General features: G+C 38.5%; 1 protein-coding gene across 1 annotated transcript in view; it reads right to left on the bottom strand.

The window, feature by feature from the left end:
* The window catches only part of Ns2 (nucleostemin 2), a 50,951-nt gene extending 35,143 nt beyond the window's left edge, over positions 1-15,808 (bottom strand). The window contains exons 1-5 of the mRNA XM_053779388.2: positions 15,669-15,808; positions 11,927-12,032; positions 7,171-7,309; positions 6,950-7,068; positions 4,986-5,123 (exon numbers count right to left, since the gene is read on the bottom strand). Coding sequence (XP_053635363.1) covers positions 4,986-5,123; positions 6,950-7,068; positions 7,171-7,309; positions 11,927-12,016 — 486 coding nt within the window. The 5' untranslated portion in view covers positions 12,017-12,032; positions 15,669-15,808. The remainder of the gene's footprint in view (positions 1-4,985; positions 5,124-6,949; positions 7,069-7,170; positions 7,310-11,926; positions 12,033-15,668) is intronic.
* Between the last annotated feature and the right edge of the window lie 471 nt (positions 15,809-16,279).

Here is a 16,279-nt window from a genome sequence, read left to right as displayed (position 1 = left end):
GTGCTTACTGTAGTGAATAGTTCTGCATTGCCTGTGTTGATTTGAATGATTAAGACTATAATTTTATGCTCAGGTGTTATAATTTTGGTTCTTGTTAGTTGTAAAGTGACATGTGCTTAGAGAAAATGTTGTTAGTTCAAATTCAAAGTTTATTCTCTATAAGGATTACAATGCTGAGTTTACAGAATTTGGTTATTGTGTGGTTTACATGTAGTAAAATAATAATTACAGAGTGTACCACTAGAACACCTAACATGGCTAGGCATTTCGGGCAGACTTAAATTAAATCTTAAGTTTACAATATTACAAAATTATGAGGTAAGTTGGTATTATGGCTAAGTGACTAAATACTAGTTTGTGAGTTTAGCAATGTGAATGCTTTTGTTTTGGCACAGTACATAGTTTCAGTATTGGAGTATCACAGGATTCATTATTTTAAGATTGAGATTAATATTTCTGTTTATGGTCAAATGGGTGAGTGAGTGTAAGTGTGAACCACCAGGTGGTATTCGTGTATTTAGTTGACGGGGTGTATCAGGGAGATAAGATGTTTTCTAATGGTAGTTTTGAAGGTGATGAATGTGCCTGCAGTTCTAGAGTTCTCAGGTAGGGTGTTCCAGATTTTAGGGCCTTTGACATACATTGAATTTTTGTAAAGGTTTAGTCGGACACGGGGAATGTCGTAGAGATGTTTGTGTCTGGTGTTATGCCTGTGGGTTCTGTCACAACTATCAAGAAAGCATTTTAGGTTAAGGTTGATATTAGAGTTTAAGGCCCTGTAGATGTAGATTGCACAGTAGTAAGTGTGGATGTACTGAACTGGGAGTAAGTTTAGGTCTATGAAGAGTGGGGGGGGGGGGGTGTTGACAGGGATGGGATTTAGTGATTATTCTTACTGCAGCTTTTTGTTGGGTTATTATTGGCTTTAGGTGAGTTGCTGCAGTTGATCCCCAAGCACAAATAGCATAGGTGAGGTATGGATAAATAAGTGAGTGGCATAGTGTGAGAAGGGCATTTTGCGGCACGTAGTATCGTATCTTGGAGAGGATCCCAACCATTTTGGATACTTTTTTTGGTTATATGCTGGATATGGGTGCTGAAATTCAGGTTGTTGTCAAGGTATAAGCCTAGGAATTTGCCCCCATTATTTCTGGTAATTAGAGTGTTGTCAATCTTAATGTTCATTTGTGCATCTCCTGCTCTGCTACCAAACATAATATAGTAGGTTTTGTCAGTGTTAAGCGTAAGTTTATTGGCTGTCATCCAAGTCGATATTTTAATCAGCTCCTCATTCACAATGGTGTTGAGGGTGGCAAGATTAGGGTGAGAGATGACATAAGTCATGTCATCAGCAAAGAGAATGGGTTTCAGGTGTTGGGATACGTTTGGAAGGTCATTGATGTATATGAGGAAGAGCAGGGGACCAAGGACACTTCCCTGCGGAACTCCAGTATCAAGTGGCCATGTTGCTGATGCTGTGTCTTTAATGGTGACATACTGATACCTATTAGTAATGTAAGATTTGAAATAAGCAAGCGCATGGCCTCTTATACCGTAATGATCAAGTTTGAGGAGTAGGATGTCGTGGTCTACTGTGTCAAAAGCTTTTCTTAGGTCAAAAGACAAGTAATGGTTATTAAATGATGTCAAAAATGTTAAGAGTAAATTGTATTGATAGTAAAAATGGTAATTATTAATTTTAGTAAGTAATATCGATTATTATTATTATTATTTTTTTTTATTATCACACTGGCCGATTCCCACCAAGGCAGGGTGGCCCAAAAAAGAAAAACTTTCACCATCATTCACTCCATCACTGTCTTGCCAGAAAGGTGCTTTACACTCCAGTTTTTAAACTGCAACATTAACACCCCTCCTTCAGAGTGCAGCCACTGTACTTCCCATCTCCAGGACTCGAGTCCGGCCTGCCGGTTTCCCTGAACCCCTTCATAAATGTTACTTTGCTCACACTCCAACAGCACGTCAAGTATTAAAAACCATTTGTCTCCATTCACTCCTATCAAACACGCTCACGCATGCCTGCTGGAAGTCTAAGCCCCTCGCACACAAAACCTCCTTTACCCCCTCCCTCCAACCTTTCCTAGGCCGACCCCTACCCCGTCTTCCTTCCACTACAGACTGATACACTCTTGAAGTCATTCTGTTTCGTTCTATTCTCTCTACATGTCCGAACCACCTCAACAACCCTTCCTCAGCCCTCTGGACAACAGTTTTGGTAATCCCGCACCTCCTCCTAACTTCCAAACTACGAATTCTCTGCATTATATTCACACCACACATTGCCCTCAGGCATGACATCTCCACTGCCTCCAGCCTTCTCCTCGCTGCAACATTCATCACCCATGCTTCACACCCATATAAGAGCATTGGTAAAACTATACTCTCATACATTCCCCTCTTTGCCTCCAAGGACAAAGTTCTTTGTCTCCACAGACTCCTAAGTGCACCACTCACCCTTTTCCCCTCATCAATTCTATGATTCACCTCATCTTTCATAGACCCATCCGCTGACACGTCCACTCCCAAATATCTGAATACATTCACCTCCTCCATACTCTCTCCCTCCAATCTGATATCCAATCTTTCATCACCTAATCTTTTTGTTATCCTCATAACCTTACTCTTTCCTGTATTCACCTTTAATTTTCTTCTTTTGCACACCCTACCAAATTCATTCACCAATCTCTGCAACTTCTCTTCAGAATCTCCCAAGAGCACAGCGTCATCAGCAAAGAGAAACTGTGACAACTCCCACTTTATGTGTGATTCTTTATCTTTTAACTCCACGCCTCTTGCCAAGACCCTTGCATTTACTTCTCTTACAACCCCATCTATAAATATATTAAACAACCACGGTGACATCACACATCCTTGTCTAATGCCTACTTTTGCTGAGAAATAATTTCCCTCTTTCCTACATACTCTAACTTGAGTCTCACTATCCTCGTAAAAACTCTTCACTGCTTTCAGTAACCTACCTCCTACACCATACACCTGCAACATTGCCCCCCTATCCACCCTGTCATACGCCTTTTCCAAATCCATAAATGCCACAAAGACCTCTTTAGCCTTATCTAAATACTGTTCACTTATATGTTTCACTGTAAACACCTGGTCCACACACCCCTACCTTTCCTAAAGCCTCCTTGTTCATCTGCTATCCTATTCTCCGTCTTACTCTTAATTCTTTCAATAATAACTCTACCATACACTTTACCAGGTATACTCAACAGACTTATCCCCCTATAATTTTTGCACTCTCTTTTATCCCCTTTGCCTTTATACAAAGGAACTATGCATGCTCTCTGCCAATCCCTAGGTACCTTACCCTCTTCCATACATTTATTAAATAATTGCACCAACCACTCCAAAACTATATCCCCACCTGCTTTTAACATTTCAATTAATATCAATTAATAATATTTAAAAAAATATGAGGTAGTAATATGGACAGAGAAAGTATCAATTCAGCTAATATTTAAGCAAACAATAGTAAATAAGAAAATTACATAAGGTGACTTGTGCTTACTAGTAAAATCACAAAATGAGGTAGTTGATTATTTAATTACTAAGAGACTGTACTACGAAATTTGAACAATAATTGAGCAAAACATACACTACATTACGTAGGCTTTTAGGTTGGACATTGTTTAGTTATTCTCTGTAAGATTAGTATCCCTGAGAAATCGTGATAGATCATTCTTGTTCGTGATTGTGTATAGTTGACCTACATTTGTTTTCCTAACTAGAATTTTCCCATCCCGTGTGAAGCATTGGTGTATTGTGTCATTATTCTCCCGCTTAAGTTTTCTGACTCTATACAGGAGGTTCTGACGTTTTTTGGTAAGACACTCGTTTATGTATACCTCTTTCTTTACTTTAATAGATGCAATAATTAAGTCTTTTTTCCTGTCATGTGAGTGGAATCTAAGCATAACACTTTTTCTACCATGGGATCCTAGTAACCTGGCTTCTTTTATTTCTGACTCTGGTACAATAACACTTGTTTGGTCCTTTATGATCTGCAGAGTAATTTCTTTGCTGTTCGTTTGGTTCATATCAATGGGAAAAGTGGACTGTTAACTATTACTGCGTCCGATAGTTTATCTTGTTCAGTTTTATCTTCTTGGAGAGCAAAGTATTCACTGAACTGGTTATCTAAGTTGTTCTTCCATTCTTTTACTGCTTCTTCAACCTTTGTATTAAGAGATATTATTTGTTGAGTATGGCTATCTATGACTGTTTGGATGGTCTTGTCACAGTTAGTGAGTGGAAGAATTCTCAATTTCAGGGATCACTCATAGGTAAATGCTGCTGAGGCTGCAGTCAGTACAGTGAGTCATACTGCTGGTATTATTTTGACTGATTTTGCTAAAGAGCTTCTAAAGGTAGATAAGAAACTGTCTAATCCTAGAAGTGAGATCTGCAGCCCTGCTGTGTCTGCAGGGCTGCAGATCTCACTTCTTAGGAAGGGCAGTGAAGAATCAAAATGGGGGAGGAGATGTTTGCTCAGGTGTCTGACATCAGTATTAATAACTGCGGTGCAAACACTGTGATTCAGGATCAGCACTTTGTGATTCTTAAGCCCAAACTAAAGTGTTCCAGTGGAAAATACTACTCAATCTCAAATACAATATATTATCAACCCAACCTTATCAAAGAACAGACAAGAATAAATGCATGTGTAGAGAACATAAGAAATATTCAATGTGAAGGGATGTTCAGCAAATTTAACTTAAACAAACTGAGAATTGATTGTGACCAAAACAAAAAAAAAAAAGTCAGACATATCCTGGAAAACTGAAAACTAAGAACATAAGAACATAAGAAAGGAGGAACACTGCAGCAGGCCTGTTGGCCCATACTAGGCAGGTCTTAGTCTTGATTCCTTAGTACTAACCTTGAGATTGGTCTTGATTCCTTAGTACTAACCTTGAGATTGGTCTTGATTCCTTAGTACTAACCTTGAGATTGGGCTTCTTCCTTGTCTTCTTTTTACCAAAGACACACTCATAAGGTTCAGTATCTAGGATGTGTACACGAGCATTCTTAGCCACTTCCTTAAGCAGGGAAATGGGCAAGCCAGTTTTCTTCATCACCACCTGCAGGATGACATGCAAAATTACCCCATGCAGAAAATTCTCCACTTAATCACCATAGGCCTCTGAATCCTGTCACAGAGTAGGCCTCCTAAATAATTAGAAACATTATAGGAATAACTATGTAAAAACAAACAGGAAATAACCTATATCTAGCTCCTACGTAGTCTGTAAGCATTAGTATTAGTCTACCTGACATGCGCCACATTGGAGTGGTTTTCTTTTGTGTTTAACAATATTACTTTTTTTTTTAAGAAGTCGGCGGACTCCCATCAAAGCAGGGCGACCCAAAAACAAAGAAAATCCCCAAAAAGAAAATACTTTCATCATCATTCAACACTTTCACCTCACTCGCACATAATCGCTGTTTTTGCAGAGGTGCTCAGAATACAACAGTTTAGAAGCACATACATATAAAGATACACCCAGGGAGGTACTACCGTCCTGCCAAGGGAGTGTAAAATGAAAGCTTGTAATTGTTTTACATGATGGTAGGATTGCTGATGTCTTTTGTCTGCCTCATAAATATGCAAGATTACAGGTACGTCTTGCTACTCCTACTTACACTTAGGCCACACTACACATACATGTACACATTTACTTATACACATTCATCTAAATTTTCTTTGATTTTATCTTGATGGAGTGAATGATGGTGAAAGTTTTTCTTTTTCGGGCCACCCTGCCTTGGTGGGAATCAGCCAGTGTGATAATAAAAAAAAATAAAATAAAAATAGTTCTTGTTCTTATTACTTTTCCTTTTATATCCATGGGGAAGTGGAATAAGAATCTTTCCTCTGTAAGCCATGCGTGTTGTAAAAGTCAACTGAAATGCCGGGAACAATGGGCTAGTAACCCCTTTTCCTGTAATGATTTTAAAAAGAATAAGCAGAAGAAATTTTATTACATGTAAACTACATTTTGTATACTGCAGAAATAAAGTTTGCAAGAAGTGTGTACAATTTACAGACCATTTAATGTTTTCATGAGGCAGAAAGTAAAGATCAACAATCGTGCCGATGGAATTTTTTAATTGCTTTCCCTTTTACACTTATATAACATGGCAGTGGTACCTCACTATATGAATGCTATAAACTCAAAAATTATAATTCAATCAAAAATCATAACAATAAAACAGCTGAAATACAATTAATATGATTTAAATAGTACAGTGGACCCCCGGTTAACGATATTTTTTCACTCCATAAGTATGTTCAGGTGCCAGTACTGACCGAATTTACTCCCATAAGGAATATTGTGAAGTAGATTAGTCCATTTCAGACCCCCAAACATACACGTACAAACGCACTTACATAAATACACTTACATAATTGGTCGCATTCGGAGGTAATCGTTATGCGGGGGTCCACTGTATTAAGATCAAATTTATGCAAAATTTATATTTTTTAAGTATTAATCAGAGCTAACTTGAAATACCTCCAAGGAGAAGTGGAATGGAATTCTTCCATGCACGTCTTAAGAGGTGGCTAAAATGCCGGGAGCAAAGGGCTAGTAATCCCTTCTCCTGTATACATTACTAAATTTATAAAGAGAAACGTTTGTTTTTCTTGTTAGATCACCTTGCCTCGGTGAGATACAGCTGGTTCGTTGAAAAAAGAAAAATTATTTTACGAGTGGGTGGGTATGCTGCAGTCCAGAGGGGTCATTTAAGTTGTGATGTGCACTTCTGGCAAGACAACTACTGAATGAGTGAAGGTGTTTCTTTATCTGGTTCATTTTACCTTGGTGAGAGATACCTGATATGGTGGAAAAAAAAAATTATTTCAGAAATGTAGTTAATGTAGCCATCACTACGAGTTAAAACTCACCTGATAGGGATCCTTCAAGACTTTTCCCATCTCTTCTTGGAAAGTTTGAAGAGCTCTCTGCCCAATAACTTTGGTATTTCCAAACCATCGCTGATTAGGTTCAACACGAGCCTGAGTACCTGTTACAAAAATCAAAATCAAATACAGCTGGAAAGTATTTCTCTTAACATAAAGTATATTACCAGCTGGACAATGACAATATCAAGTCAACCAACACTAACCTGGACTGACTCTGTTCTGGAACACGGCAGCCTTAATAATTTTTCCCTGCCTGTTGCGTTTTGCTTTCCCAGTTCGATACATTTGCAGGCGTTTAATGGTTGCCTTGTCTCTTGCATAAGGAGCACCACGAAGCTGCACCTGTGAAAAAAAATTATTACATAGTATATACAGTAAAATTTAGCACAGTGTGGTTCTTGAAAGCTGCAGTTATCACTAATTTAAGTTGTAAAAATAACAAAATACATATAAAACAATGGATAGCATTTCACATTTCTGTAGGGTTAATTAACAGAATAATATAACACAGTAAGTGTAATGTATATCCATGGGGAAGTGGAAAAGAATCCTTCCTCTATAAGCCATCCATGTTGTAAGATGCAACTAAAATACCAGGAGCAAAGGGCTAGTAACCCCTTCTCTTGTATAAATTACTAAATGTAAAAAGAAAAACTTCCATTTCTTCTTTTTTGGGTTACCCTGCATCAGTGGGAGACAGCCGGTGTGTTAAAAAAAGAAGCATATGTAACTTACTGGTTTCCCTGATGCCCTAAAATGAATATACTTTAGGTCACTGATATCAGTCTACTGAGTTAAGATACAGTAGGTCATGATCCTTCAGTGACTGGTGCTGCAGAATTTAAAAAATATTAACCCTTAAACTATCCAAACAAAGATCTATGTTCACGTGTGTAGGTATCCAAACATAGATCTATGTTTTTTTTACATGCTTTATTATGGAGAAAATCAAGGTCAGAGCGGTATGCACGCAAACGTAGATCTACGTTTGGACAGTTTAAGGGTTAACAACTGTATTGGCAAAGTACTTTCTGAAACATCTGTGTTACCATGTAATTATTTATAAGACACATGACAAGGGAAATCGGTTAGCCGGACTTGAGTCCTGGAAATGGGAAGTACAATGACTGCACTTTAAAGGAGGGGCTTGGGATATTGGCAGTTTGGAGAGACTTCTAAACTGTTTTATCTGAGTGCCTCTGCAAAGATAATGATTATGTATGAGTGATGGTAAAAGTGTTGAATGATGATGAGAGTTTTTCTTTCTTTTTGAGTCACCCTGCCTTGGTGAGAAATGGCCGACGTGTTATTTTTAGAGTTCTACTTTCATCTTCCTTTCAAAATTTTCTGTCAGCTTCTACATCATCTAAGCCCTAAATGCTAACACTCATTACAAGCACAACTCCCCCACCTGATCCCAGTGGGGGAAAACCAAGGAACTTATTGACTACCAAGTGTCAGAATTTTTCCCACCCAGAATTTAGGGTTAAGTAGATTGGCCACCTCCTCACATGGAACATTTATGTCTTAAATTGCAGTTGCAATGTTAAACTGCTCCCTAAGTCTGGGATTCCTGTCTCTGCATTCTTGTTCATAGCTCTTGTAAGCTTTTGTGTAAGAGGGAGAGACTTGTGCAATGTGAGGTAACTTTATCTAGGCTACCTTTGTTCTGTACAATTGTATTGCCAAGACAGGTCACCACACCCTAAACAAGAGTGTTTAATTAATTTTTCTGCCTTCATTATGAGTCTTGTTTCAATCCATCTTGATTCATCAAGTAGTCATGACTATTCCTATGAATAACACAGCCATTATTAATTTTGTACAGCAGTCAGATTTATGTTGACTGCCACTCAGTAGGTGTGTCCCAAGCTGTTTCCCTCACACGTTTACTTATGTCCTCTTCATGGTATTACATAAACTTGTACTTATGTCCATAAATACCATGTCAATGAACATAAATCTGCCTGCTGTACAGACAACACTGACAATGGCTGTGTTAGTCCCAGGAACAGCCATGATCACTTGATGAGGTGGGGTGAGGCAAGACTCATCATTAAGGTCTATGAAAGATGAGGTGAACCATAGAATTGAGGAGGGAAACAAGGTGGGTGGTGCATTGAGGCATCTGTGGAAAGAAAACCTAATCCATGGAGACAAAATGGTGAATGTACCAGAGAATAGTGACACCAACACTTTTATGGATGAAGCATGGGTTTTGAATGTTGCAGCGAGGAGGAAACTGGAGGCAGTGGAGATGACACGTCTGAGGGCAATGTATGGTGTGAATATTATGCAGAGACTTCATAGTTAGAAGACTAGAAGAATGGAGCTACTAGAGGTATTATCCAGAGGGCTGAGGAGGGGTTATTGAGGTAGTTTGGGCATGTAGAGGATGGAACAAAACAGAATGACAAATGGGGTATATAATGTATATCGGTAGTGGAGGAAGGCAGGGTAGGGGTCATCCTAGAAAAGGTTGGAGGGAGGGGTAAAGAAGGTTTTTGTAAGTAAGGGAAACTTAGACATCCAACAAGCATATGAAAATGCGTTTGATAGGAGTGCGTGGAGGCAAGTGGGTTTTGTAACTTGACGTGTTGTTGGAGTGTGAGCAAGAGAACATGTATGAATTCAGGGAAACCAGTTAGCAGACTGATTTTAAGCAATCAGCTCAAAATCAAGTGAAATCATTCAAGATTTTGTGCACCCACATAGACTACACCAGACCTCCATCCTAACATATATATATGTACAGTGGAACCTCAAATATCGAACTTAATCCGTTCCAGGAGTTAGTTCTAAATTTGAAAAGTCTGAAAAGCGAACCAATATTTCCCATAAGAAATAATGGAAATAAAATTAATCCATTCCAGAAAGCCAAAAATATTCACAAAAAAATACATTTTATGGAGATTAATTATAGTTTTACATACACACAACAAATATAGCATTCAATTATGTATTAATAAATTTAAATAAACATATAAATAATATTTTACTTCCCTTTATTGAATATTGGTGATGGCATCTGGAAGATAGGGAGGAGGAGAGAGGGAGTTGGGGTTAGTGTTTGGAAGGAGAATCCTCCTCCATGAGGACTTCAGGCATCAAAGTCCTTTCTGGGTTACTTCCCTTCTGTCTTTTAATGCCACTAGGACCAGCTTGAGAGTCACTGGACCCCTGTCTCACAAAATAACTGTCCACAGTCCTCTGTTTCTGGTGCCTCTAAGATTTCCCTAAAATGGAACATGGTTCTGTCACTGAACTTGTTGTAAAGCTGCCGGACAGGTCTGGTACCTGGCGGTTCGAAAATAGGGGTGAGTTCGATAATAGGGACAAAGTTGGTTCGAAAAAAGGGTTCTATTTTCGAAGAGTTCGATAAGCGATACGTTCTAAATTTGAGGTTCCACTGTTTATCTGCTTTCCATTCTAGGTAGTAGGTTGGTAGACAGCAACTGCCTAGGGAGGTACTACCGTCCTGCCAAGTGAGTGTAAAGCGAAAGCCTGTAATTGTTTTACATGATGGTAGGATTGCTGGTGTCCATTTTTCTGTCTCATAAACGTGCAAGGTTTCAGGTACGTCTTGCTACTTCTACTTACACTTAGGTCACACTACACATACATGTACAAGCATATATATACACACCTCTCTGGGTTTTCTTCTATTTTCTTACTAGTTCTTGTTCTTGTTTATTTCCTCTTATCTCCATGGGGAAGTGGAACAGAATTCTTCCTCCATAAGCCATGCGTGTTGTAAGAGGCAACTAAAATGCTGGGAGCAAGGGGCTAGTAACCCCTTCTCCTGTATATATTACTAAATGTAAAAGGAGAAACTTTCGTTTTTCCTTTTGGGCCACCCTGCCTCGGTGGGATACAGCCGGCATGTTGAAAGAAGAAAGATCTGCTTTCCATGTCTGTATTAGATTAATAAAGCTGTAGTGAGTCAAACATTTCAACACTAAAGTTACCTCACATTGTACAAGTCTCTCTCTTATACATCTGTCATTGTTATATACCTTATTTGCATCAAATGAAAAGTATTTTCATACTTGTCTGTTTTGTTGTGTATGTTTAGTTACATGCTGGTCCAAGAGGTTGGATTTAAGTGGTTGTAGCATGGTAAAAAATACATTTGAGTCATGATTCTTCAACATATCAATATAATTTCTTGCCAGGTACATCTTGACCTGGTGTAATGAATATTTAAATCAATCATTAAACAGTTTCTGTCATCAATGCCTTCACGATGGATCATTAAATAATTAATAAACAAGAATTTCTCCTGACCCGTTAATCTCTCCCCAAACACTGGACAGAGAAGTTATGTGAAATTGTCCCTAACAAATTAAAAAAACTTTTTTCACTAGTAAAAGTACTTAATATGCACCATAATGTTTCACTGACATTGAAAACTTGAAAACTATTGAAAGTGTTGATAAATAATGTTGGTAAAGTCAGCAGGATTACTAAAAATAAAAATAAAAACTTTCATTATTCTTTTTAAGTCGCCCTGCCTCGGTGGGAGATGGCTGGTACATTAAAGTTTGTTGTATCACATAAAAGTGTTAATTACAAAGTAATTAACTTACAGTACTCAGAAGATACACCATTGCTCTTACACAATAACAAACAATATTTGCCCTTACTGCCTTAACAAAGTGAAACCAAAGTAGATGTCATTCTTTATACCTTCGTGTTGATCTACAGAGCCAGCAACTGTAGTCTTAATAAATAACACACACCTCTTACACTTGCTTGAGATTGCTTCACTCAACAGCAGCGGCACCCCCTCTCCCCCCACACACAAACACAGTATTCAATAGAATACACTAATTTGAATAACACAGTTGCGGTGAATAACTCCAGTCGTCAATGCGGTAAAAATAATAATCTAATATGAAAGGCACACACAAAAAGTATTTAAACTCCAGCAATAATAATGATCAGTTTGATTGTTACCTTATCACGAGGTCGGTCGGGGTTCATGGAGTTGGTGGACTTGACAAAGCCGCCCACCTTCTTCTTGGCTCTTTCTACTGTTTTCCCCATCTTGTACTGATTTACTCTGAAAGAAACAAAAAAAATTTTTAGGGCTATACAATACAAAATGGAAGCTAGTAAATATGCATAAATATATTCATGGGAGTGAAGGAGGAGAAGAAACCACCATAGAGGTCATACTGTGCCTGGAGGAATGAGAAGCAATCAGGTTCAATCCAAGGAATGGGAAATCAGATACAATTCCTTATATCCAAGAGCCCTTAATGGGCATTAAGAAACCTTCCTCGAGGGTAAATATGTATTCAAATTTAAATTTTTATTGATTTTTATACACTATAAAGATAATGTAGTGTACATGTCATAAAACATTGTTAAGAATAAAAGAAAGCTACTAGTATACACAAGCTTGTCAGAAAAACTAATCGTAATGCTTAAAGACTACTTAACTCTTAAACTGTCCAAACGTAGATCTACGTTTTTTTCAACATTTGAAAGTATGTAAAAAACATAGATCTTTTTTTTTTTACATTTGAAAATGTGTGAAAAAACGTAATCTACTTTTTGAGCACTACGCATGTGAACATAGATCTGTTTGGACAGTTGAAGGGTTAAGTATTAGACATAGACTCTTATGTAGGAGTTTTTCTTCAGTTAACTATTATATGCAAAATAATGTAACTAAATAAACAATGGTACAATTTTTAAAAATATGACTTATTATTTCAAAATGATTCAATGATCTTCAGTTTTGTTGAGTAACTGAATAGTGATGAAGATACAGGAAATTGTTTAGTTACAGTAGAGATATAATGGGACAAGATGAGTAATTAATTTTCTACTGGAGTGGAGGAAGACTGGAAGAACAGGAACAGTTGGATGAGCTGGTTTTGTTTGATAAAGTTTTGCTGGTTCAATTAAAATGAGGTGTTTTTTTAACAATAGCTCTGAACTGACTTTCAATGATTCAGGCAACGAATTCCAGATCTTAGGGTCTTTTATTCACACTGAGTTTTAGCACAGGTTGAGTTAGACACGGGAGATCCGTGGCCTGGGAGATAAAGCTCTTGCTTAACACACTGAGGGGCCAGGTTCGATTACCAGCGAGGGTAGAAACATTGGGCACATTTCCTTACACTGGTTGTCTATGTTCACGCATCAGTAAAATAAGCACCTGGGTGTTAGTGGACTGGTGTGGGTCACATCCTGGGTGTCAGTGGACTGGTGTGGGTCACATCCTGGGTGTTAGTGGACTGGTGTGGGTCACATCCTGGGTGTTAGTGGACTGGTGTGGGTCACATCCTGGGTGTCAGTGGACTGGTGTGGGTCACATCCTGGGTGTCAGTGGACTGGTGTGGGTCACATCCTGGGTGTTAGTGGACTGGTGTGGGTCACATCCTGGGTGTTAGTGGACTGGTGTGGGTCACATCCTGGGTGTTAGTGGACTGGTGTGGGTCACATCCTGGGTGTCAATGGACTGGTGTGGGTCACATCCTGGGACAAAACTGATCTAATTTGCGGGAAATGTTCATCATAACAAGCAACTTTCTATATATTAGTATGTCACTGATGTCAACTATGGTGTGTATACCTTGTACATGTACTGGTACTAAATAAAGATATTATTATTATTATTATTATTATTATTATTAAGAGGGTTTTGTTTGTTGTGTTGCAGCAGCTACCAGGGAAAAGTTTGAGAGGAAGGTTTATGTTACCTTGTGAGGTATATCAACAGTTGTTTATCCTAGAAGGTATATCAACAGTTGTTTATCCTAGAAGGTATATCAACAGTTGTTTATCCTGGAAGGTATATCAACAGTTGTTTACCCTGGAAGGTATATCAACAGTTGTTTATCCTGGAAGGTATATCAACAGTTGTTTATCCTAGAAGGTATATCAACAGTTGTTTATCCTGGAAGGTATATCAACAGTTGTTTACCCTGGAAGGTATATCAACAGTTGTTTATCCTGGAAGGTATATCAACAGTTGTTTATCCTGGAAGGTATATCAACAGTTGTTTATCCTAGAAGGTATATCAACAGTTGTTTATCCTAGAAGGTATATCAACAGTTGTTTATCCTGGAAGGTATATCAACAGTTGTTTACCCTGGAAGGTATATCAACAGTTGTTTATCCTGGAAGGTATATCAACAGTTGTTTATCCTGGAAGGTATATCAACAGTTGTTTACCCTGGAAGGTATATCAACAGTTGTTTACCCTGGAAGGTATACCAACAGTTATTTATCCTGGAAGGTATATCAACAGTTGTTTACCCTGGAAGGTATATAAACAGTTGTTTATCCTGGAAGGTATAAAAACAGTTGTTTATCCTGGAAGGTATATAAACAGTTGTTTACCCTGGAAGGTATATAAACAGTTGTTTACCTTGGAAGGTATATTAACAGTTGTTTATCCTGGAAGGTATATAAACAGTTGTTTACCCTGGAAGGTATATCAACAGTTGTTTATCCTGGAAGGTATATCAACAGTTGTTTACCCTGGAAGGTATATCAACAGCTGTTTATCCTGGAAGGTATATCAACAGTTGTTTATCCTGGAAGGTATATCAACAGTTGTTTATCCTGGTAGGTATATAAACAGTTGTTTACCCTGGAAGGTATATCAACAGTTGTTTACCCTGGAAGGTATATCAACAGTTGTTTATCCTGGAAGGTATATCAACAGTTGTTTATCCTGGAAGGTATATAAACAGTTTATCCTGGAAGGTATATCAACAGTTGTTTACCCTGGAAGGTATATCAACAGTTGTTTATCCTGGAAGGTATAAAAACAGTTGTTTATCCTGGAAGGTATATAAACAGTTGTTTACCCTGGAAGGTATATAAACAGTTGTTTATCCTGGAAGGTATAAAAACAGTTGTTTATCCTGGAAGGTATATAAACAGTTGTTTACCCTGGAAGGTATATAAACAGTTGTTTACCTTGGAAGGTATATTAACAGTTGTTTATCCTGGAAGGTATATAAACAGTTGTTTACCCTGGAAGGTATATCAACAGTTGTTTATCCTGGAAGGTATATCAACAGTTGTTTACCCTGGAAGGTATATCAACAGCTGTTTATCCTGGAAGGTATATCAACAGTTGTTTATCCTGGAAGGTATATCAACAGTTGTTTATCCTGGTAGGTATATAAACAGTTGTTTACCCTGGAAGGTATATCAACAGTTGTTTACCCTGGAAGGTATATCAACAGTTGTTTATCCTGGAAGGTATATCAACAGTTGTTTATCCTGGAAGGTATATAAACAGTTGTTTATCCTGGAAGGTATATCAACAGTTGTTTACCCTGGAAGGTATATCAACAGTTGTTTATCCTGGAAGGTATAAAAACAGTTGTTTATCCTGGAAGGTATATAAACAGTTGTTTACCCTGGAAGGTATATAAACAGTTGTTTACCTTGGAAGGTATATCAACAGTTGTTTATCCTAGAAGGTATATCAACAGTTGTTTATCCTGGAAGGTATATCAACAGTTTACCTTGTGAAGTATATCAACAGTTGTTTACCCTGGAAGGTATATCAACAGTTGTTTATCCTAGAAGGTATATCAACAGTTGTTTATCCTGGAAGGTATATCAACAGTTGTTTATCCTGGAAGGTATATCAACAGTTGTTTATCCTGGAAGGTATATCAACAGTTGTTTACCCTGGAAGGTATATCAACAGGTTATACTCACATAGATGTGGTAGTGAAGACACTCTAACAGTATTGTTCACAACACGTGCGTCACAGCTGGTACAACACCTGTGTCACAGCTGGTACAACACGTGTGTCACAGCTGGTACAACTTCTTCTTGTGTTGGGTTTCAGGGCCACTGACAGAAAACGCCGTATCGAGCCCGGCCGTCCAGTGCTAGGAGAGGGAATATCGACCAAAGTGGAAGAATGTCTTGACTAATAACTATGTATCATATGTCTCTAATACGCCCTGAAGCCAGCAGGAAGGAGCAGGTACAGGCCAATATCTCCTGACGGTCCAGAGGGAGAAACCCCTTCCCGTTGAGTAGGACAGGTAGAGTGAAAGTGTGCACCCTAAGGGTGCGCAAGGCCGCAGAGTGATAACGTGGGCACCACAGCAGGAAGTGTTCCACCGTCTCAGGCTGTGAGGGACACCACGGCCAGTATGAAGAGTCCGTCATCAGAAGGCGGTAGAGATGAGCCGCCAGTCGCGAGTGCCAGACTCGAAGGCAAGTCAGTGCAACGTCCACCGAGCGGTTAGGGTGGCGAGCCTAAGGGCAGGGGCCATTAAAAGTTCGGACAGAGCCCAACGCCGAAGAAGAGAGGGAG

This window comes from Cherax quadricarinatus, chromosome 29 (genome assembly GCF_038502225.1).
Source record: "Cherax quadricarinatus isolate ZL_2023a chromosome 29, ASM3850222v1, whole genome shotgun sequence".
In the NCBI taxonomy this organism is placed as follows: Eukaryota; Metazoa; Arthropoda; class Malacostraca; order Decapoda; family Parastacidae; genus Cherax; species Cherax quadricarinatus.
This window is presented reverse-complemented; position numbering and strand designations above follow the sequence as displayed.